Source organism: Nomascus leucogenys, chromosome 14 (assembly GCF_006542625.1).
Source record: "Nomascus leucogenys isolate Asia chromosome 14, Asia_NLE_v1, whole genome shotgun sequence".
NCBI lineage: Eukaryota > Metazoa > Chordata > Mammalia > Primates > Hylobatidae > Nomascus > Nomascus leucogenys.
In genome coordinates, this window is record NC_044394.1 from 74709767 (window position 1) to 74733125 (window position 23359).

The following is a 23359-nucleotide window of genomic DNA, read 5'->3' on the forward strand; positions in this document are numbered from 1 at the left end:
TCCTTGTTTTGTACTCTTTTAGGAAATCATCAGTCAGGTGTGGCTATGAGGGGCAACAAAGGAGAGACTGGGGAGAGCAAAGTGCATTATGCTCATTGGTCCTAGAGAAAGGAGGCATGCCGCGCTACACAGGCCACACAGCAGACACCAGGGTGGCCAGGAGGCGGAAGACAGGAGTCAGGGAAGGGTCAGGCCATGGCCTTTATGGTGGTTTCCACAGGAATGGCAAGGCAGGGCAGAGTGGACAGTATAGGATTGGCTAGAGCAGATAATTCTGGTGGGCTCTAGACTCTAGGGATGGTCCCTGGTTGCCCAGGGTACTACCTGGCCTTGGGATGATTGAGGTAGAGGAGCTGCCTGCTAAGGTTTGCAGGCCAGATAGAGGAGTGCTGGCTCTGGTTGGTTTGTTTGCCTGTCAAAGGCATGCTCTAACCTGAGCCTGTTATTTCTTATCTCCAAGAATTGGCTGCCCTAGGGAGGGTTTTTTTTTTTTTAAAGATGTCAAAACATCATAATATGCATAAATATATATATATATGCGCACATATATGTATTCCAGCTATAGGATTATAATTATACACACATGTACACACATAATATATGCAATCCTCCAGCTGGAATTTCTCCTGCCTCCTAAACCTCAGTGTCACTTTGTCTGTCTAGCCCACATGGATTTTCTTTTCATTCTTTCTTGCACTGTAGTTATGTGTGGGCGTGTTGTGTTTTACTTCTGACTGTGAGTCCCTTCAGGGCAGAGCTTGGGACATCTAGCTCACTGTGTTCTCCATGGGGGAGGCACTGCTGCTCCCAGTATGAGCTCTAGAATTGCTTTTTAATGAATAAATATTAGCAGGGTACATAACGTATATGTGTATTTACCAAACCATACTCATACACATATTTTCTTTTCTTTTTTTTTGAAACGGAGTCTTGCTCTATTGCCCAGGCTGGAGTGCAGTGGTGTGATCACAGCTGACTGCAACCTCTCCCTCCTGGGTTCAAGTGATTCTTCTTCCTCAGCCTCCCGAGTAGCTGGGACTACAGGCATGCGCCACCATGCCTGGCTAATTTTTGTATTTTTAGTAGAGATGGGGTTTCACCATATTAGCCAGGCTGGTCTCAAACTCCTGACCTAGTGATCCACCTGCCTCGGCCTCCCAAAGTGCTAGGTTTACAGGTGTGAGCCACTGCACCTGGCCTCATACACACATTTTCATACTTACTATTCAAATTCATACAGCATGGTGGTGAGATTTAAAAATCAATTCTCAACTTAGTAAATACTTGTAAGTTAATTGTTATATTAAGGTGAAGATTTACAATTTTTCAAGCTTGTGAAAATGAGGCCCAGGAAAATGAAAAAAAAAAAAGATATATATATATCTTTAGGCCAAGTGACATTTGTACTTGCTGGCAGCTGTTCGGTATTTAAATGTTAGTTAAACATTTTATTTATTTATTTATTTATTTATTTATTTTTGAGACGGAGTCTTGCTCTGTCACCCAGGCTGGAGTGCAGTGGCAGGATCTCAGCTCACTGCAACCTCCGTCTCCCGGGTTCAAGTGATTCTCCTGCCTCAGCTTACCGAGTAGCTGGGATTACAGGCATTCACCACTAGGCCCAGCAAATTTTGTAATTTTAGTAGAGACGAGGTTTCACCAGGTTGGTCAGCTGGTCTCAAACTCCTGACCTCAGGTGATCCACCCACTTCAGCCTCCCAAAATGCTGGGATTACAGGCGTGAGCCACTGCACCCAGCCTAGTTAGACATTTTAAATGATTGCCAACCTGCCTGCCAAGAACACGAACTCCCTCAAAAGGGAAGAGAAAAGTAACTCTCACTCAAGTATTTTTTGGTAAGGTTAAAAAAAATCTACTGTATAAAAGTAGCTAAACACGCTACCTGGGATGTACTTTGAAAAAGTACCATGTCATCTTATTGGCGAAGTGCCTTAAAGCACAATGTGGATAGGTTGGAATATATATATATATATGCAAGCAGAGAGCTTTGAGAAAAAGAGGAGGAGGTTAGCAGAAAAAATGTATCCACCTGAGAAAGCATTAGAATATAAATGAGGATATAAATGATGGAGGCTTAAATTAGTATAAACTAAATGTGGCCATACTGGGAATAGTGGGAATCTATCTATCTGTTTATTTATTTATTATTATTTTTTGACACAGAGTCTCACTTTGTCATCCAAGCTGGGGTGCAGTGGCACAATCTCTGCTCACTACAACCTCCGCCACCTGGGTTCAAGCGATTCTCATGCCTCAACCTCCAGAGTAGCTAGGATTACAGGTGCAAGCCACCACACCCAGTTGATTTTTGTATTTTTAGTAGAGATGAGGTTTTGCTATGTTGGCCAGGCTGGTTTGGAACTCCTGACATCAAGTGATCCACCCACTTTAAGCCTCCCAAAGTGCTGGCATTACAGGCGTGGGCCACCGCACCCAGCTGGAATTTATCTTTTTAAATGTGATTTTCTGCAGTGGTTTAGTAGCCTGGAGCATCTCTGCATGATGGAGGGTGGCTGCAGGCCCAGCTCTCAGTATCGTCCCAGAAGATGTCCATGAGATGGGCCCCAGGAGCAGCCACCACTGTTACCATCCAGAAGACAAAGAATCAAGAAGTCACTGCCCCATGTCCATCAAAGATACACATACGCACCCTCTCAAGCCCAGCAATGCACAAATTGTACATATGTTCACCACAAATCTTTCATTGGAATGTTCACAGTGACACCCCCAAATGATAGCCCTCCTCAATTGATTATCAACTGTTGAAGGGATAAATTGTATTATAGTCATACAACTATATAGCAATGAGAATAGACTATTTACAACTATAAGCAACAATATGGATAAATCTTACAAACATTGCTGAGTAAAGTCAGACATATAATATGTACTTCATAATTCCATTTGTGTGGATATACAGAAAGTGTGGAAGATCACCTAAGGTGTTAGAAGTCAGGATGGTGTCACCCTTGTGAAGAAGATCATGCCTTGCAGGGACACAAGAGGGGCTTCTGGGGAGCTGATGTTTCCTGTCTTGTTCTGGGTGCTGGTTACACAGATGTGTTTAGTTTATGAAAAATCATCATTATATATACAGAATGTATGTGCTTTCCTCAGGCCTTTTATATTCTTCCATTAAAAATTGGTTTTTGCAGGGCATGGTGTCTCACGCCTGTAATCCCAGCACTTCGGGAGGCCAAGGTGAGTGGATTATCTGAGGTCAGAGGTTCAAAACCATCCTGGCCAACATGGTGAAACCCCACTCTACTAAAAATACAAAAATCAGCCAGGTGTGGTGGCACATGCCTGTAATCCCAGCTACTTGGGAGGCTGAGGCAGGAGAATCACTTGAACCCGGGAGGCAGAGGTTGCAGTGAGCTGAGATAGCGCCACTGCACTCTACCCTGGGTGACAGAGCAAGACCCCATCTCAAAATAAATAAATACCCAAATAATTGTTTGGTTTTTGTTTTTGTAATCTGAAGTCTTGCTATATTGCCCAGGCTGGAGTGCAGTGGGTATTCACAGATGTGTGAACACTGCACACTACAGCTTGGAACTCCTGGACTCCTGGGCTCAGCCTCCCAAGTAGCTTGGATTACAGGTGTGTGCCACTACACCCAGCCCTGTTCATTTGTTTTTAAGTCACAACTACTCCTTGACTACTGCCTCCACCATGAGTCTGAGCACACACCAACCAGCCACAGCCCACTCCAGCAGACTGGACACCTGCACACCGTTCTGGACACCCACAAAGCTAAAGACCCAAAAAGGGCTCCCCTGCCCAGGAAAGGCCCTATTGCCAGCTTGCCGGCAGGAGTGACAAGGGCAGAAAATCAGCCTGCACTTTACTTTTACCTTCCTCATCTGCAAGTCAGCTTGGCAGAAGCCAGTCTACTGAAAATCCTCAGAAGTGCAGGTCTGAGCAGCATCCTTTTGAGCCTAAGAAATGTACCAGCTTCTGGAAGGGGGCCCTGGGCAAGGGCTGGAATAGAGTCAAGTGGCCAGTCTGCACAGCAGCCTTACCTCCCCATTAACTCACCTCCCTGTCGACTGGCTGATGTTGCTGATGTCCACCTCTTCAGTTCAGTTCTGTCTGGTGTGTTAAGAATGGAAAGACAGCCTTCTCAGGGGCATTTGTTTGTTTGTTTGTTTTGGTTTTCATTTTGAGATGGAGTCTCACTCTTTTGCCCAGGCTGCAGTGCAGTGGCACAATCTCAGCTCACTGTAACCTCCACCTCCTGGGTTTAAGTGATTCTCCTGCCTCATCCTCCCAAGTAGCTGGGACTACAGGCACATGGCTAATTTTTTGTATTTTTAGTAGAGATGGGTTTCACCATATTGGTCAGGCTGGTCTCAAACTCCAGACCTCAAATGATCCACCCACCTCGGCCTCTCAAAGTGCAGGGATTATAGGTGTGAGCCACCACGCCTGGCCCTTCTCAGGGGCATTTGGATGTTATCATCTAGATGTTATTGTCAATGAGTTCAAGAAACAACAAAATAAGGAAGAACAGGAAGGTTATAGCAAGGGAGACCAAGGTCCGCCTGTCATTTTAATTCTTTTTTCCCCTTATACCATATTTCTAACACGGAAAAATGTGGTAAACAAATATATATCCTAGCTTTATCATATTTAAACATCTTGCTATGTTTCATTCTAATTTTTTTCTTAAAGAAAGGGAACACCACAGATCTAGTTCAGTTTCTCCGCTTCACTCCCCTTCTCCCGGAGGTAACCATGTCTTTAATTTGGTCTTTATGGTCAATACTCTGACTAAGCATGCTTGTATCCCCAAATGAAACAGAATATTGTTTTGTTTTTACATTTTGTATACAGTGTATCCTACTCTACACTTCAGTCTGCAATTTGCTTTTCTTTCCCTTCATGTTATGATTTTGGATGCAACCCATACTGGCATATATGGCTCTACTTCATTTATTTTTATTTTATTTTATTTTATTTGAGACGGAGTCTTGCTCTGTCACCAAGGCTGGAGTGCAGTGGAGTGATCTCAGCTCACTGCAACCTCCACCTCCCGAGTTCAAGCGATTCTCCTTCCTCAGCCTTCCGAGTAGCTGGGACTACAGGCACCTGCCACCATGCCCAGCTACTTTTTTTTTTTTTTTTTTTTAGTAGAGACGGGGTTTCACCATCTTAGCCAGGGTGGTCTCGATCTCCTGACCTTGTGATCCGCCTGCCTCGGCCTCCCAAAGTGCTGGGATTACAGGCGTGAGCCATTGCACCTGGCCTACTTCATTTATTTCTAACTGCTTTATACATGTCATTGTATGACAGCATCACAATTTATCTGTTCTCCATATGTTGGCTATTCGGGTTGTTCCCTTTTCTGCTGTTATTACAAACAGTGCTGCAACAAATACCTATGCACATATGTTTGAGATCTCCAGGCCAGTGCTGGGAGCTCCCAGGGGCTAAAATGCAGATTCCAATTTAGCAGGACTGGGAGGGGCCTGAGATTCTGCATTTCTTTTTCTTTTCTTTCTTTCTTTTTTTTTTTTTTGTTGAGATGTGTCACCAGGGTTGGAGCGCAGTGGTCCCATCTCCACTCACTAAAAGCTCCACCTCCTGGGTTCAAGCAATTCTCCAGCCTCAGCCTCCCAAGTAGCTGGGATTACAGGCACCCACCACCACTCCAGGCTAATTTTTGTATTTTTAGTAGAGACGGGGTTTTGCCATGTTGGCCAGGCTGGTCTTGAACTCCTGACCTCAGGTGATCTGCCCGCCTTGGCTTCGAAAGTGCTGGGATTACAGGCGTGAGCCACTGTGCCCAGCTAGATTCTGCATTTCTAAGAAGAGGATGCTGCTGGTTCCAAGGCCACCATTGGTGCAGCATATGTGATGAGAAGTGAAATAGTTGAGTTAAAGGGTATATGTGTCTTCAACTGTGTTTCCAAGTAGTTTTTCCACATTACTCTCCAGGGTGGCACTAATTACACCCTTTCTGCGTATGAGAGTTCTCTTTGCACCACATCTTTAGCAGCACTTCGTATGATCAGATCACAATCTCAGATACCTAGACTATTCATTACCTCCCTACAAAGGAAGAAAAAGAGGAGCAGGCCTCAAGCAAGATTCACCAGACAACTCACAGATGGCTGTAGATGGAAACCTGAAGAACAGTCTAGGAGTGAAATCATGTTTGTGAGATGGGCAAGTTCAGTTGAAAGCATGTGTCATGGTTCAGAATAATGGTCAGAATAGTAAAAGCGGTTGATTCTTCCAGATTAATTTCTTAAAATATAATATGCATCATGTTACCTTCCTGCTCAAAAAGCTTCCCAGAACTTCTTTCTGAAGAATTTCTCAGGCTAGCTTTCAAAGCGTTCTGCCAGATGGCCTCTACCCGCTCCGCTGTGCTTGCCTCCTGCTACCCCTCCCTGGAGCACCACCTGAGTGAAGGTTATCTCAAAACAATTTTGTAAGATGGGCTGAACTTTGGTGTTTATTTTTGTCTTAGCCTCAGGCCACCCTCCTTGCTCCCTTGGCTGCTTTTGAAGAAGTGAGCTTGCGAAGCTCTGAGTCAACAGCAGACCCAGCTCCTTCCCAAGCTGTGCAGTGCAAGAAGGCACCTATCACGTTGTTGTAAAATTAAATGGCACAAAGATGACATAGAAGAAGACCCCTGTGTTTTGCCAAAGACTCTCTTGAGCACCTCTTGGCTGTCCAGACCCCATCCTGGGCTCTCCTGGGTCCTCTCCCTTCTCCTTTCCTCTCCCCACCCCAAACTTACCAACCTTGTTTTTGGAGTTCTTTTAGGAGACTGATTTTGGCTTCCATGGTGGTATCCACCTTCTTGATAAAGGCATCATGGTTTTCTAGAGGTTGATTATGGACCAAAGCATTCTCTTTCCTGGACAGAATTCTCTCACAGCACCCACCTGGGTGCACACCTTAAGACATGAGCCATTTCTTTCTTTTTTTTTTTTTTGGAGACGGAGTCTTGCTCTGTCACCCAGGCTGGAGTGCAGTGGCGCGATCTTGGCTCACTGCAAGCTCCGCCTCCCGGGTTCACGCCATTCTCCTGCCTCAGCCTCTCCGAGTAGCTGGGACTACAGGCGCCCGCCACCACGCCCGGCTAATTTTTTTTTGTATTTTTAGTAGCGACGGGGTTTCACCGTGGTCTCGATCTCCTGACCTCGTGATCCGCCCGCCTCGGCCTCCCAAAGTGCTGGGATTACAAGCGTGAGCCACCGCCATTTCAAGGTCAGACATTGGGAAGAATAATCAGAGTGGGATAGCTTTCAGGCAAATTCCATCTGACCACACAGAAACTGGAGTCGCCTGCCAAAAGCTATCCATCAGAGTCACTCCGGCTTTTAGTTAGGGGAAGCTCCAGATAGGTCACCCTCTTAGAGATCCAAGAATTGTGGGGCAGAGTCCGGACCGCAGGAGGCCAGCTGGCAAGAAGAGCCGTTCATTCTGTTAACCCATAAACAGCCCCTGGGTACAAGCCTGCTCAGGACAGCTGTGTGGCTGAGACATCCACTCTGGAGAGCAGTTGGACAGTGGGCAAGAAAACTGGTGGTGCACCAGAGAGGCACATGCAGGGGCGCAGAGGAGGACACTGACAAGTGGCTGGGGGTGGGTATGGGCTCAAGGAAGAGGCCACTAGGGATTTGCAGGCAGGGAAAATAGCACCCTTTGTAATAGATTCCGATAGAACAAACATAACACTCTTGCCTATGCCAAAATGAACTATCTTTTTGTTGTTTTTGTTGTTGTTGTTTTATTTTTTGAGACAGAGTTTCACTCTGTTGCCCAGGCTGGAGTGCAATGGCACAATCTCGGCTCACTGCAAGCTCTGCCTCCCGGGTTCAAGTGATTCCCTGCCTCAGCCTCCTGAGTAGCTGGGATTACAGGCATGTGCCACCACACTCGGCTAATTTTTGTGGTTTTAGTAGAGACAGGGTTTCACCATGTTGGCCAGCTGGTCTTGAACTGCTGACCTCAGGTGATCCACCTGCCTCAGCCTCCCAAAGTGCCAGGATTACAGGCATGAGCCACTGTGCCTGGCCTCAAAATGAACTATCAAAATTCTTTTACTGGGTTGCAAATTTATAAATGTATAGTATGAAAACCAGATGCCGTGTTGCTAGTTTTCTTCTACGCTGGCCTTTAATCTCATGATTATGTGCAAGTGGGCTAAGCCCTTCCGTTAATGCTTAAGTGCTCAGACAAGTGAAGGGGGACTGGACAGAGGGGAGGTGAGCCTAAACAAAGAAATATAACTACACCTCAAATATTTTAGCAGCTCCACCATTCTGAGCTAAAGAAATACTCTTTCCTGACCCAGATTAATTTGATCCTAGGTGACACTGGAAAATGCAAACCCCTAAAAATCCAGTTCTAACCCTACTGCTGTGCAGTAACAACAGAGTGTTAAAGTCATTATCTGTCTCAATCATTAATGCTTGTTTTTGGTTCTCAGTTTGCTCTCTTCTGCAATAGTATGAATTTCCTGTATCATTTGTACTTCATTAGGTGCTAGCCCCATAAACTTCAGGCCAGTTGACTGTCTCTTATGTTCCCAAAGAAGTGGTATTTCCTGTACCACTAGTGCTTGCCACAAACCTTAGAGCCAATCTGCCTAAGCACAAAGCTGAACTGCTAAGAACTAGCTTTGTGACCTTGGGCAAGTAGGAGCTACTTGGGTTTTTGTGGTTCAGTTCTCCATCAATAGAAGTGAGGTACTAGAATCAGGGAAAGGGTATTATGAGAGTTAAACAGCTTGCTTTTTACAAAGTACTTGAAACCTCATCGGGGATATATAGTAAGCTTCCTGAAAGTCTTAGCTGTCTTAGTCTTAACCTTAGTCTTGCTGCCACGTCAGCACCTAGGTGATTCTAAACCTGGCTAAGCCAAAGATGATTCTTTGCTCAATAGTACTGAACTGACCACAACCAAATAATTCCCTCTTTATTTATTTATTTATTTATTTATTTATTTGAGACGGAGTCTCACTCTGTCGACCGGGCTGGAGTACAGTGGCGCGATCTCAGCTCACTGCAACCTCTGCCTCCTGGGTTCAAGCGATTATCCTGCCTCCGTCTCCCAAGCAGCCGGGATTACATGTGCCCACCACTATGCCTAGCTAATATGTTGTATTTTTAGCAGAGATGGGGTTCATCATGTTGGCCAGGCTGGTCTCGAACTCCTAACCTCATGATTCGCCTGCCTTGGCCTCCCAAAGTGCTGGGATTACAGGTGTGGGCCACCGCACCCGTCCATAATTGCCTCTTAAATGCAAATTCAAAGATCCAACATCAATATCAGAAATTTCTGGACAAATCTCAAGAATGCTCAATTATATTTCTAAACTATTATATTCAAAGTTTCTTAGAGACCCAGACTATTCTAATGGAGGGCTCCCAGGTTCTTTGATCAGAATAGCATAAAGTTGGGTTAAAAAAAAAAGTGGCTCACACATGTAATCCCAGCACTTTTAGGAAGCCGAGGCGGGCGGATCACGAGGTCAAGAGATCGAGACCATCCTGGCCAACATGGTGAAACCCCCTCTCTATTAAAATACAAAAAATTATCTGGGCGTAGTGGCGCATGACTGTAGTCCCAGCTACTCGGGAGGCTGAGGCAGGGGAATCACTTGAACTGGGGAGACAGAGGTTGCAGTGAGCCAAGATCACGCCACTGCACTCCAGCCTGGCCACAGAGCAAGACTCCATCTCAAAAAGAAAACAACAACAACAAACCAACAACTTACATGATTCTACTTTATACCACTGGCAAAGGACTGGTTAACTTTATCCTAAGTCAGGCTGCTTTTGGCCAAAGCTTTAGTCAGAATGAATATGGTTTAGAGCAGTGTTTCTTGAGACAGAACTGGTCACAAGTGTGCTTTAAAATGATCTGTTTTAAATTTCCAGGTGCTCATGCAATCTCTGACACATTATTTCTAAAGGCTGAATGTTCTATCTCACCAGGCAGTCCATGGTATGTTTAAAATGATTATTAGAAAGTTCTCTATGCTAAACTAAACTTCATTTCCCTATTCATTTGCTCTTTGGAATTTCACAGAATAAGTAGTCATTTGTACACCTGACAGTACTTAGACTATTTAAGGCCAGTTAGAATAATTTCTCCTACAGGTCTTGGACTTGAGTCATCTTGTAAGGAAACTTTCTTTTTTTTTTTTTTTTTTTGAGACAGAGTCGCTGTGATGCCCAGGCTGGAGTGCAGTGGCACAATCTCAGCTCACTGCAACCTCCGCCTCCCAGGTTCAAGTGATTCTCCTGCCTTAGCCTCCCAAGTAGCTGGGATTACAGGCATGCACCACCATGCTCAGCTAATTTGTGTATTTTTTGTAGAAACGGGGTTTCACTATGTTGGCCAGGCTGGTCTTGAACTCCTGACCTCAGGCAATACTCCCGCCTCGGCCTCCCAAAGTGCTGGGATTACATGCGTGAGCCACCACGCCCAGCAAAACTTTCTTATAATCAAATTTACTCTTGAAAATCTCTTAAATCGCTCACGAAGTACAGTTCTAATAAAGCTGATTTTATTTTCAAGATTGGAATAACTTGCTGTTCTCTTGGCTGAGCTGCAGATGAACTAGTAGGCTGGCATTTAAGAGCCATGTTATATAAAAATTAACTTTATTCACATAGCATGAATACATGTTATTGAATTATCCATATTATGTAACATTATAAAATATTTAATGTTTTCCATTAAAAGACCCTTACTGAGTACCTTCAACATGCCAGGCACTGTGCAAGGGTAGAACATTTGTCATATATTCCTTACCAATGCATCGATGTGGAAAAATAGGCTATTAGTTAACAGAATAGGAAAGCTACTTACTGAGATGAAACTGACATTTAAAGAGAAGATTGAGAAAAAAAGTATAGTGTTCTTCAGGGAAAAAGCAGGTAGTTATGTGAACCACATGACTTCTGCATCTTGAGAAACAAGTTCCTGTAGAGTCACCTTCCAACCCTCTAATATTCAGTGATTTACGAAGACTTGGGTCATCATTGAAGAAATACTCATTTACAGCAAATTCCAAGTATTTAATCCTGGAATTACTAATGTAAGAAACTCCAAATAATGCTATTTACTTAGCAAAATAAAAATAATCTTTACTAGGAAAATTTCAAAAATATCTTTAAGTGAACTGGTTAATAAATCCTTTTAAGACGTGTACTTCTAAGGAAAGAAGTTATTCTAGAAAAAGAAACTACTTATCTAGTCTTTCAGTTATCCTGAAAAATATTTTATGGGTTGTCATAAAACAACAAAAACCCCAGCAGCCATCACAGTGGGATCTCCCAGAGAGAGCAATAGTGGGCGATTACACCAAGGACTACCACATCCTTTTGCCATTCAACAGAGTTGAATTTTGCTAAAAATACAGATCATAGGCAGCCTTGATGAAGAAATTAACTCTCAATGCTTGACAGAGGTTGGAAAATGAAAAACGGTATTCCTACACCTGTCTTGAAGTCAGCCCTGGGTAGGGCGGGTTTATAGCAGATGGTGTGTGCAAAACCCATACAGCTTTTTTTAGGTAGTGGTGAGGTATTACCTTCTCTCCAAGTTGATTCCTCCATCACTGGTGCCAAACTACAGCAGTTTTGCTAAAAATGTGGCAATTCAATGTGCAGAAAAGATAACGTTGTGGGAAAGCACTGACTCTTAAGATCTTACTAACAGCTTTTTACTGCGTGACCCTGAACGACCATTAACCTCTATTTTCTTATCTGTAAGTCAAGAATATATGGCCCATAATCTTAAGGGATAGGAAAAGGGTCAAATAAACTGAAACTTCAAAAAGCATTTTGTGAACTGTAAAACACAGTATATGTAAAAAGTCTAAAGGACGACAGAAACTTAGACAATTCAGAGAAAAATTCTATTGTGAACACTTTATTTTGACAAAACAAACTTTACAGATTTTACAATCTCCCAAATTTCACTTATTTAAAAATAGGAGAGACAAGGCAACCTAGACTCCAAGATTTCAGGCGTGAAAAAACTAGTACCAGATATTCAAGTTATATACGCGAGCTGCATTTTACATACCATGAAAGTGAAGTGTGACCAACACTCACTAGTTTTAAGTGTACCTTATAAGAAACACATGGACATACCTGGGGTTTTAACCACATAGTCTCATATCAATAAACATCTAAGTATCTGACATATATTTTTCCATTAAAGGTATGCACAACTCTATGAATATCAAATTATATCAATCATTTGCTTTTTACAATCTTGACTGGAAACTGAAAAATAAGAGGAATGTAGAGTTAAGTAGCCGAAAATGTTACTTACTGCACACAAGCAAATCATGAAAAGGAATGCTAGTAGTTCTCCTCAGGAATGGGTTTTTTGAAAATTTAAAATATTATTTTATCAGAAAAGTTAAAGCCTTTAGTGGGAAAACCATGGTAAATGACATACTGACTCAATCTCTAAAGCCCTAGCAAATTATAGATTTTGTGCAATTAGTGAACAACGTATACATTTAAGAGATAATACTGACTGTTGACCTTCTGATGGTTCTGAAGCATCTACTCTTTAGAGTTACTTCAGCTTTACATGTCTATGAAATTTAAGATTCCTCAGTGGTATGTTATACCTTATTCTGCACTAGATACAGGTAATATGTGTAGATTTAGAACAAATGACTACTTTTCACCTTCCAGGAGCCTGTTTTTATTTATACAAAATTAGATTGGTTTTTCACCCAAGTGTATGCATAAGTGCTTCTCAAATTTACACCGTTGGTATCTAAAATCCCACAACAAATGCAAACAAATGGATAATAGTTTATATATTTCATATTTTCATTCATCTTTTTTTTTTGAGACAGAGTCTCCGTTGCCCAGGCTGGAGTGCATTGTCGTGATCTTGGCTTACTGCAACCTCCGCCTTTCAGGTTTAAGTGATTCTCATGCCTCAGCCTCCTAAGTAGCTGGGACTACAGGCATGCACCACCACGCCCGGCTAATTTTTGTATTTTTAGTAGAGACAGGTTTTCACCATGTTGGCCAGGCTGGTTTCAAACTCCTGGCCTCAAGTGATCCACCTGCCTCAGCCTCCCAAAGTGCTGGGATTACAGGCGTGAGCCACCATGCCTGGCCTTTCACCCATCTTTAAACAAATTCAATGACCATCTGGAGACAGATGTGACAAAAGTGTTCCAAATTTCTCTGCATTTTCTATGAATTGCTCTGTGCAGTTCACACATGGGTTCATTCACCCTGCAGGCTGTGAACTTCCTTATCCTGTAGGCTGCAGGTACTTAGGTTTCAGCAACTACGCGACCCAAAAGACTAAAGGAGGACTTGTTTAAATTAGTCCCTCTCAAAAATTGTTTCCAATCTTATAACAAACAGATTTAATATGCTTGTGGGTTAAATTTTAAAGTAATTATGAAGCCATTTACTCTAATATAAATGAATGGAATGTAATTAAGAACCACACTTAAGTCCTTAATTTTAATGAATGGTATTTTTCATTTATATACAAAGGAATAGCCAGCAGCATTTAAATATAGAAATAGTCCCATCTCTTCTCTATTCCCTTTTATAAAGTGCCATTTTAACTGGGTAGATTTACTACCCAGATTTTCAGTAACTACAGGATAGTTATTTGTCAAGAAAGGGTTGGAAAATTAAGTTTAGCATTTTAAACATTTTTAAAACACTGCTACAAGTCATAGAGACTACCAATGTATTAAAATAAAAAGTGTACCTTACGTGAGAATCATTAAGTTGGTTTAATAATTACTTCACAGAAACATGGGCTCACGAATACTTAGGCCAATTTGTGCTAATTATTTAAACCAGAAACAGTTTCTGTTGGTAATTCAGCTCTAAGCACCACTAAATAGGGTTATGCCAAATAGAACAATGGTTAAATGATCCTCAGAATAAACACCCCAGCAAATTCAAACTTTTAGAATAGTAACAAAAGTTAGTGAGAATCCCAACGAGAGGCAACATTTTATTTAAAACTCATAGGCTGCTAAGTGCTCTCTTTAAATAAAATTTTGTATAGTTATTAATGTACCTTAGCACTGGTGTACCTTAATAGTGGTGTTAGAGATAGGTGGAAACCATACTACAGAAGTGAATGTTGTCTGTTTCTTTTGTTCAGTGATTAAAACTGAAATTGCTTTTAAAAAAATAATTTAACTGCTACTTATAATACACATAAAATACCAAGAGGATTTTCATTTTATTCACATTATTCTCTAATTAGTATTTTTGCATTTCAACTTTGATCTGACCTTCAGTAGTACCTTAAAATGCAAATGCAATGAGTAAAAACGGGGCAGCCTGTCGTTTTCACACTTAGAAATACAATGTAGTTTCATTACAATTTGCATTTTTTTGTTGCTCTTGAAAGAGTAACCCCTTATAAAATCAGATACATAAAAAGTGCACTATTCCTTACTTTGCAGGCATCCAGGAATGGTTAAAGCAAAGGAACTCTCATTCATTCATTCATTCTGTTACCCCAATTTAGATACATTTCTAGTCTCCAGAAACGGACTCCAGGGCAGGGAAGTGGAGGGCAGAGAAGAGGCACAGGTCAAGGTATGATGAATCTCTTAAAAAGAAATCCACTTTCCCCAGAAGGCTAGCCTGAAGAGAACTCCGCCCCATCCATTCCAATCCCTTAAGAAAGAATGCATAATTTAGCTTGTCTTTCTGGTCTCATTTCCTTACAACACCTAGTATTCAATTTATTAAGACAAATAAACCTTTGCATTTTCTAAAAGAAACATTTTTTACCCAAATACATTGGACTTTGGTCTCAATTTGAAGGACGAGTGGCCTTTAACAGACCGTTCCTCCTCCACTTCCTCCTCCCCCCCATCCTCCAGTGGCTGTTCTGGGTCCCTGAAAGAGGGTGTAGTGTGGACAATCTGGGTTCTGAATCGGATTTTGTTGAGTCTGGGTTTTATACGTCCACTAGAGCTGCCCGAGGCTTTGCGCCCTGGATCCTTGGCTTTGCCTCCGACCCACCCCTCAGCCGAGTGGTGATGGTGGTGATGGTGATGGTCTCCTCCATCTTCTAGGGCGTGTGAGAGTTTGTGGGTGATGAGATGCGAGGCAAGCACCTTTGAAAGCCTCCAGCGCCCACCGCCGCTACCCGCGGCGCTTTCCCCGTCACCCTCGTCCAGGGCTCCCACCAGGTTCTTGATCTCCTCGGCGATGCTCTGACTCAGATACTGGGAGGCCTTTTTCCCACTGTAGTCCCTGATGTCCACATCGGCGTCGTAGGCCCCAACCAGCAGCTTCACCACCTCCACGTGCCCGTGCATGGCTGCCAAGTGCAGGGCGGTGTAACCCCCGCTCGTCCTGGCGTTGATATTCACCGGCAGCTGGTGTTTGTTGGCGAAGTTGACTAGCATGGCCAGAAGCTCCTGCCTGCCGTGCTTGGCGGCCCAATGGAGGCAAGTGAAGCCGGTAATGAAGTCCCGCTTGACCAGCAGGCCGGGCTCGCAGGTGAGCAAACCCTCCAGGCTGTCCCACTTGCCATCGGAGGCAGAGAGCATCCACGCGTGCTCCAGGGGGTCCAGCGTCACGGAGCCTCCGCCGCTGCTCTCCTCCTCCGCGGACGACGAGGCCACCGATGCGCTGTCTGAGTCGCCCCCGCCTCTACCGCGTCCTCCCCCGGAGGAGCTGCCCGGGCTGCTGCCCCCGGGACACACGCTCCTCTTCAGCTGCGGGGAGCTGCCCATCACCAGGTCACGGAAGTTCTGGCGCGCCGGCCTCTGTGCGGTAGCCCCCACAAGGGAGCTGCCCCTGTCCGCCTCCTCGCAGCCATGTGGCGGGAGCTCCAGGTCCTCGCTGGGTCCCGGGGCTGGAGTCCGGGGTAGGGGCTGCACGTCGCGTCGCGAGTTTTTCCTGCGAGTCCCGGCGCTCAGGGGCGGCCCGTGCGCGGCGGCGGGGGGCTCTCCCTCGCCCAGCTCGCGGCCCTGTCCAGGGAGCGACTCCGGGGCCGCTGCGCCGGAGAGCCGATCGCGCGCCTCGGGCCCAACAGGGCCGTCGGGGGCCTCGGGCTCGGCGGTCACCTGGATTCGCGGCGGGTCCCTGGAGGGCTCGGACGGCCCTTCACAGAACCTCTTCTTGAGGTGCACGTACTTGCCGCCGTCGGCGGGATCGACGCGCACCGTGGCCACGGCGTTCACCAGCTCCTTGAAGTGCGCGCGGGCGCGGGCGCGCTGCTCGGGTTCGCCGCCCAGGGCGCCCCTGAAGTGCTGCACCAGCTCGGCGTGCAGGGCCCGGCCCCCGCGCTCTGCCAGGAAGCGCAGCACCGCCTCGGGGCCCAGCGCCGCCTCGGGGCCCCACTCTGCCGGCCCCTCCATCCTCGACCGCGCTGCTCCCCCGCCAGCGGGCGGCTCAGCGCGGTCCCATCGCGGCAGGCTCCCAGCGGCCGGCTCCAGACGGCGGCGGAATCTGGCGGCTCAGCGGGCTGCCAGCCTAGGCGTCTGAGGCCGGAGGACTCGGCCACCGCCTCACTGGGCCGCGCCCGGACGGACACGCCCCCCGCACCCCCGCCCCGTGCCCACAACACCAGGCCACGCCCACTTCCGCTCCCCGCTGTCTCGGCCACACCTACCTAGGGCGGCCTCGCCTCAGGGCCCGTCCACTTCCGGCCTCGCGTGGGCCGCAATCACTGCTCAGCAGTTCCCGCCTGCATTCCTCGCGCCCTCTTCCTGGAGTCCCAGTTCTCCTTCAGCCCGCCCCAACGCTGACGCTCAGTCCTCAGGCGTCGAGGGCAGCTCCAGTGAGGGGCTCTCTTGGCGCACGCAAAACGCTCAGCTCGCACCGCAAGGCGTCCGCCCCCCCGTCCCCCGCCCCTGGAGGCCTCTAGCTCGGCCCCGCCCCTGTCCCTTCCCCGTCGCGGAGGCAGCCTAGCCTTGCGCCCCGCCCGTTGCTGCAGCCCTCCCGCCTTCCCGCCGCCGTCGCCGGGACCAGCCATTCGGGGCCAGGCTGATACAGCCGCTTCACCGTGCCCCCGCCCGCGACCATGGCCTCCTCCGAGGTAGCGCGGCACCTGGTGAGTCCCGCCGACGCCAGCGCCCCAGTCCCTCGCTCTCCGGCCCCCGCGGGACTTCCCCGCCCTGGACCCACCGGCCCCCTGGTCCGGCCCGGGATTGTGACCCGCGCCCCCTCGGGCCCCGCCTGCCCAGTCCTCCCCGGCTTCCGCGGCGGCCGGGCGCCTGGGGCGGGAGAGGAGCCTCTACGGAGCCTGGGCGCGGCCGGCCCCCGGTTCGCGGGTTGCGGCGCCAGCGTCGGGACGGTGGTGGGAGAGTTCTTGAACGACTTCCCGGTCTTTACCAAAAGTTATATCCACAACGGTGATGTGAGTCTCTCATGGCTATAACGGTGTTGAAGGCGCAGTGCGGACTGATTGAATAGCGGTCATCTTTTACAGCAGTGAGCACTTTCCAGCCTCCCTGCCCCCGGGAGAAAGCCCGGCTTCCCTGGCTTTCCAAAAGCTCTCCCGTTTTGTCCAATGGTGTGGTCGTCCAAGTTTTCCTCCATTGGGATTTCGAACCGTTTTTTTTCCCGCCTTGACTCTTTTGTACTCTAGAAGAACGCGTTTGTTCACTGTTTTGAACCTTTCCAGTTACTTTTGTATATTTGTCTCGCTTGCTAGTAAGCCAGCGGTTTTCAAAGCGTGGTTACAACTATTTTCGTTAATAGTACCAAGGTCGTGTACATCGAGTTTTCCAAAGGCTACATGATATGGAATGATCTCACCGCCGTTTGGAGGGCCGATGTCTGTGTATTCTTAAAACAAATTCTCCCTTTTAATTTTTGATAGTAAACATTAGTGGTTTTAATCTACATAAACAAAAGCCCTTTGGAGGCTGGAGACCAAAAAGTTTGAGAACTACTCTACTAAGCAACCTCCTACATGAGAAGTTTAAATTGTAGAAACAGTTCAGATTGTAGGCTGAGAGATTAGAGGATCCGTCCAAAGTGACACCGTTGGTTTGTTTTATAGAACCTGGAGAAAGATTTTTCTCCCTAATTCAGCCCAGGTCTCTCTTCATTCTATCGCGTATTTTAAAAAATCTCAAATTTTCTGTCTGGACCCCCTTGTCTCAGTTGCTGTGTTTGTGTGCATGTGTGAGTGAGGGAAAATTGAGGGCTCCTGGTGAGGAAAATGTGTTTTATAAACTCTTTGATCCATAGAGTACGTATCCAAACAAGCTTGAGCAGAAGAGAACACTTCATTTAGCTGATGTTAGATTTCTTTTTAATTGTACTTAATTTGTTTTGAGGCTAACTTTACTTATTTTCGAATTAAACTGTATTTTGCGTTAATTGTAGATTAATATGCAGTTGGAAGAAATAATACAGTATAGTGAGAACCCTGTACCCTTTATCCAGCTTTCCACAATAATATCTGGCAAACCCATAGTACGATATCACAACCAGGATGTTGTCATTGATACAGTGAAGATAAAGCATGTTTCCAGGACCAGGAGGATCCCTTAATGCCTTTTTATAACCACACACACTTCTTTCCTGTCCTGCCTCCTTCTTAACTCGAGACAATCAGTGATTCGTTTTTATTCCTATAATTTTGTCATTCCAAGACTTATATAATGGAATCACCCAGTTAGTAACCTTTTGAGATTGGATTTTTTTTTTTTTTTTTTTAAACTCAGCAACGTTCTGGAGATTCATCCAGGTTGTTGCATATATCTGCAGTTTGCTGAGATAGCATTCCATGGTATGATTGTGCCACAGTTTGAAGGACATCTAGGTTGTTTTCAGTTTTTGGCTATTGACAATAAAGCTGCTATAAACATTCATGTACAGTAACTCATAATGTAAGCATAAGTCTTCAGTTCTCTGGGATAGATGCCCAGGAATACAATTGTTGGGTCATATGGTAGTTGCATGCTTAGTTTTATAAGAAACTGCCAGACTTTCTCAGAATGTCTATTGTTTTCCATCCCTACCAGAAAAGTATGAGAGGTCCAGTTTCTCACATCCTCACCAGCATTTGGTGTTGTCCCTATTTTTAATTTAGCCATTCTTATGGGTGTATAGTGACACCTCATGGTGATTTTAACTTGCATTTCTCATATTGTCACCCAGGCCAGAGTGCAGTGGTGCCAAGATGGCTCACTTCAACCTCAGCCTCAACCTCCTGTGCTCAAGCGATCCTCCTGCCTCAGCCACCCCAAGTAGCTAGGACTATAGGTGTGCACCACCACAGCCGCCTAATTTTTGTATTTTTTGTAGAGGCAGGGGTGTGACCATGTTGCCCAGGCTGGTCTCAAACTCCTGGGCTCAAGCGATCCTCCTGTCTCAGCCTCCCAACATGTTGCCTATTTTCTAGTTAGATCTTTTTTTTTTCTGTTGGGTTTAAAGTTTTTTAGGTATACTAGATTCCAGTCCTTTCTCAAATATGTGATTTGAAAATGTTTTCTTTCAGTCTGTAGTTTATCTTTTCATCTTCTAATAGGGTCTTTTGCAAAGCAAAAGTTTTAAATTTTGTTGAAATTTATTATTTTTTCCTTTTATGGATTGTGCTTTTGGTGTCAAGTTTAAGAACTCTTTGCCTAACCTTAGATCCCAAAGATTTTCTGTTATTTTTTTCCAAAAGTTTTATAGTTTATGTTTTACATTTATGTTATGACCCATTTTGAGTTAATTTTTCTGTTAGGTGTCAGACTTAAGTTGAGGGCCATTTTTTGACCTATGGATGTCCAGTTGCTCCAGCACCATTTGTTGAATAGGCTCCCTTTCCATTATTGAATTGTTGATGCACTTTTATCAAAAGTCAGTTGAGCATATTTGTGTGGGTCTGTTTCAGTCTATTTCTGGGTTCTCCATTAGCACACAGTCTTGATTCCTGTAGCTGTGTAAGTCTGAAATAAGGTAGACTGATTTCTCCCCCTTTATTCTCCTCTCCCCCAGATTTTTAGCTATTCTAGTTCTGTGCCTTTCTGTATAAATTTTAGAATCGTCTTATCTATATTTACAAGTAATTTTGCTGGGATTTTGAGAGGAATTACATTAAATGTTTATATCGATTTAGGGAGAATTGATAGCTTTACTATGTTGAATCTTCTAACTCATGTACATAGTATTTCTCTTCATTTCTCTTTTTTTTTTTTTTGGAGACGGAATGTCACTCTGTCACCCAGGCTGGAGTTCAATAGCGTGATCTCAGCTCACCGCAACCTCCACCTCCCTGGTTCAAGCGATTCTCCTACCCCAGCCTCCCGAGTAGCTGGGATTACAGGCATGCGCCACCACGCCCGGCTAATTTTTTGTGTTTTTAGTAGACACAGGGTTTCTCCATGTTGGTCAAGCTGGTCTTGAACTCCCAACCTCAGGTGATCCACCCATCTCAGTCTCCTGAAGTGTTGGGATTACAGGCGCAAGCCACCATGCCCGGCCCAGACCTTTTTTTAATAGAAGAGGATATTAAAACTCAGGGAAGTGGCTGGGCGCAGTATCTCACGCCTGTAATCCTAGCACTTTGGGAGGCCCAGACAGATGGATCACGAGGTCAAGAGATGGAGACCGTCCTGGCCAACATGGTAAAACCCCATCTCTACTAAAAATACAAAAAATTAGCTGGGCGTGGTGGCGTGTGCCTGTAGTCCCAACTACTTGGGAGGCTGAGGCAGGAGGATCACTTGAACCTGGGAGGTGGAGATTGCAATAAGCCGAGATCGCACCACTGCACTCCAGCCTGGCGACAGAGTGAGACTCCGTCTAAAAAAATAAAAAACCTCAGGGAAGTTTAGTGTCTCACTTAAGGAATCACAGCTAGTGATTGTGAGATCTGCTCTGTGTCATATTGTCCCTGCCATTATCTCCGCCGTGCCCCTTATTAGGAATTGTATCATTTTATGATTCAGGAGATCCTGGCTGTATAATTAGTTATTGCTGACTGAGATAGTGGATCTTGAAATAGTGTTGAGTACAGTCCACTGACTGCCTTTTCATCTCCCGAGAAACACAGCCATAATTTTCCACTTCTTCAGTTATCCTTACCTTTTAAGTGGTGTCTAAGTCTTTGCAATTCCTGTCCGCATTTGTCGTTTCCTGTTTTAGCTACAATGCTTCTGAACTTTTTTTCTCATACCTTCTCAGTTATTCTTCAGTGAGGATAATTTTTGTATCTAAAAGTCTTCTCATTTGTTTTACTTTCTGTCTCGAAGTTGTGATTCTTAATTCTTTCTTGATCTTTTTTTTTTTTTGAGGCGGAGTCTTGCTCTGTCACCCAGGCTAGAGTGCAGTGGCGCGATCTCGGCTCACTGCCAGCTCCGCCTCCTGGGTTCGTGCCATTCTCTCCTGCCTTAGCCTCCCGAGTAACTGGGACTACAGGTGCCGGCCACCACATCTGGCTAATTTTTTGTGTTTTTAGTAGAGACAGGGTTTCACCGTGTTAGCCAGGATAGTCTCAATCTCCTGACCTCGTGATCTGCCCGCCTCGGTCTCCCAAAGTGCTGGGATTAGAGGCGTGAGCCACCGCGCCCGGCCTGTTCTTTTCTTTCACGTCCTGGTAATTACCACCTCCGCGCCTTCGGATATTCCCATCTCTTCATCTGGAGATCCTATAATCATTGTAGTATAATGAAAGACTCAGTTCCCATGCCACTTCCTCTGAAGCTTTCCCAGAGAACCCCAGCCCCCGGCAGCCAGGCTACTTCTCATTTGGCATTTGGTCATATGCTACCTTGCAATACCTCCTAATTTATGTTTTTGTATTGTTAATCTTTTGCATCAAGTAAGCTCTGCATTTTTTTGTCCTTAATTAAATGATCTGTTTTTGGGAAGAGCAACCTGTGTTATTCTTTGTATCCTCCATAGCCATACTCATATATCTTTGAGGACAGGTGTTGATTATTTTTTTGTATGGAAAATATGTTATCTTGGACAATTTTATTCTTGCTGAATGTTAAATGAATAAATTGTAAATGCTTGCAGGCAGCCAGGAGCTGTTTGTTCATCTACATGTATGTTCTAACGAAGCCCCACTTTCCCTTGGCTGAAACACTAATAGTGGCATACTTTTCAGATATTCCCAGACCGATTTTCATTATAACATAGTCTCAGACTATGTTTGGATTAATTGATTGATTGATTGATATATTTTGGTGTGTGGGAAAGGAGAAGGATGCTCTTAAATTTTTATAATCTACTGCACGATAGATTCCCTCTCTTCAAGAATACATAATAGGACCCTTGTTTTCAACCATATTAATGTAATTTATCTCTGCTTTAGATTTTGAGCATTCCTAGTATAAAAATGCCTGATGCGCAAAGCTTTTGTAATGAGAACTTTAATTCTTACACTTTCTTCTGATAATATCTGGAGGGTTGATTTAGATAATGCTTTATTTAGAAAATTTAATATTTTTTAGGATTTGTATCTACTACTGATTTAAGGCTTTTAGAGGAGGAATCATATATCTCATAGTCATAATGACGAAAGTAAAATATTTCAAATTCTAATGTTAAATACCTTAAAACAAATATGATTTAATAGCTTGGGATATAGCACTTATACTTTGTTGGTATTACTTTTAGTAAATAGGCCACCTGGTCTGTGCCAGGTAGGATGGGCTCCCCAGCCCCTCCACACTAGTTTCAGCCTAAGATCGTATGACCAAGGAGCTTACCAAAGATAAGGTAGAAATGTGGCTATTCTCTGATTTTCTTTACCTTCCTTCCTTAAGAATCAGATCACGTTTATCCTGCCCTCTGTGTGGTCTGTACTTACGGGGATAGCAAGAAAGTCCTATTGTCTTAGAGTGCGTGTTACATAGAAAGAGTTCACAAATTGTGAAATATTAGGTAGGGAGTATATTGATGGATACCTTGAATGTTTTGTGAGTGTCCATGAGAAAAACTGGAATACAGTTTTCTCATGGACAAATAGAAGCTGTGCATGGTGACATTTTTCCTTAGCTGCATATATACTATTTGGCAGGAACATTGCCTTGAGCTCTAAACTAGGCCAGAATTACTCAAATTATTTTTGAAAATTAAAATAAAAAGCTGCTTTTGTTATAAAAGACCTTTAAGAGGAATAGTTGACTAAGGTAATTCTATGTGTATAGATGAGAAATGTTCTCATTGACAAATTAGTAGCTAGTCTGCTCAATCTGAATGAGTCATGGCTTCAGAAACAGACATTGAACTTTTCCCCATCTCCAGCGTAATCTTCAGCTTTTTTTCCCATTTGCACTGCATGAAATCTACTTTATAGAAAGTCCTTTTGTCGTCTTATAAAAATATAGATACCTCCAGGCAGGTTAGTCAGTGGGTGACTTTCCTAACGCCTAGGGAGA

General features: G+C 44.7%; 2 protein-coding genes across 6 annotated transcripts in view; one reads left to right on the forward strand and one right to left on the reverse strand.

Annotated features, from left to right (window-relative positions):
* Nucleotides 1-11900: 11900 nt before the first annotated feature.
* On the reverse strand, nt 11901-16559 carry SOWAHC (sosondowah ankyrin repeat domain family member C). Its single transcript, XM_004093186.3, has one exon. It carries the CDS (start codon nt 16385-16387, stop codon nt 14804-14806), a length of 1584 nt encoding a protein of 527 aa, XP_004093234.2. The 5' UTR covers nt 16388-16559; the 3' UTR covers nt 11901-14803.
* A 110-nt stretch (nt 16560-16669) lies between these two features.
* Nucleotides 16670-23359, forward strand: part of SEPTIN10 (septin 10) — a 71547-nt gene continuing 64857 nt past the window's right edge. For 3 of the 5 annotated variants that reach the window (XM_030827580.1, XM_030827583.1, XM_030827582.1), the window contains exon 1: nt 16676-17082. In XM_030827580.1, coding sequence (XP_030683440.1) covers nt 17053-17082 — 30 coding nt within the window. In that variant the 5' untranslated portion in view covers nt 16676-17052. Of the gene's footprint in view, nt 17083-23359 lie in introns of all 5 variants that reach the window. The other 2 variants (XM_030827578.1, XM_030827579.1) reach the window with 2 other exon arrangements.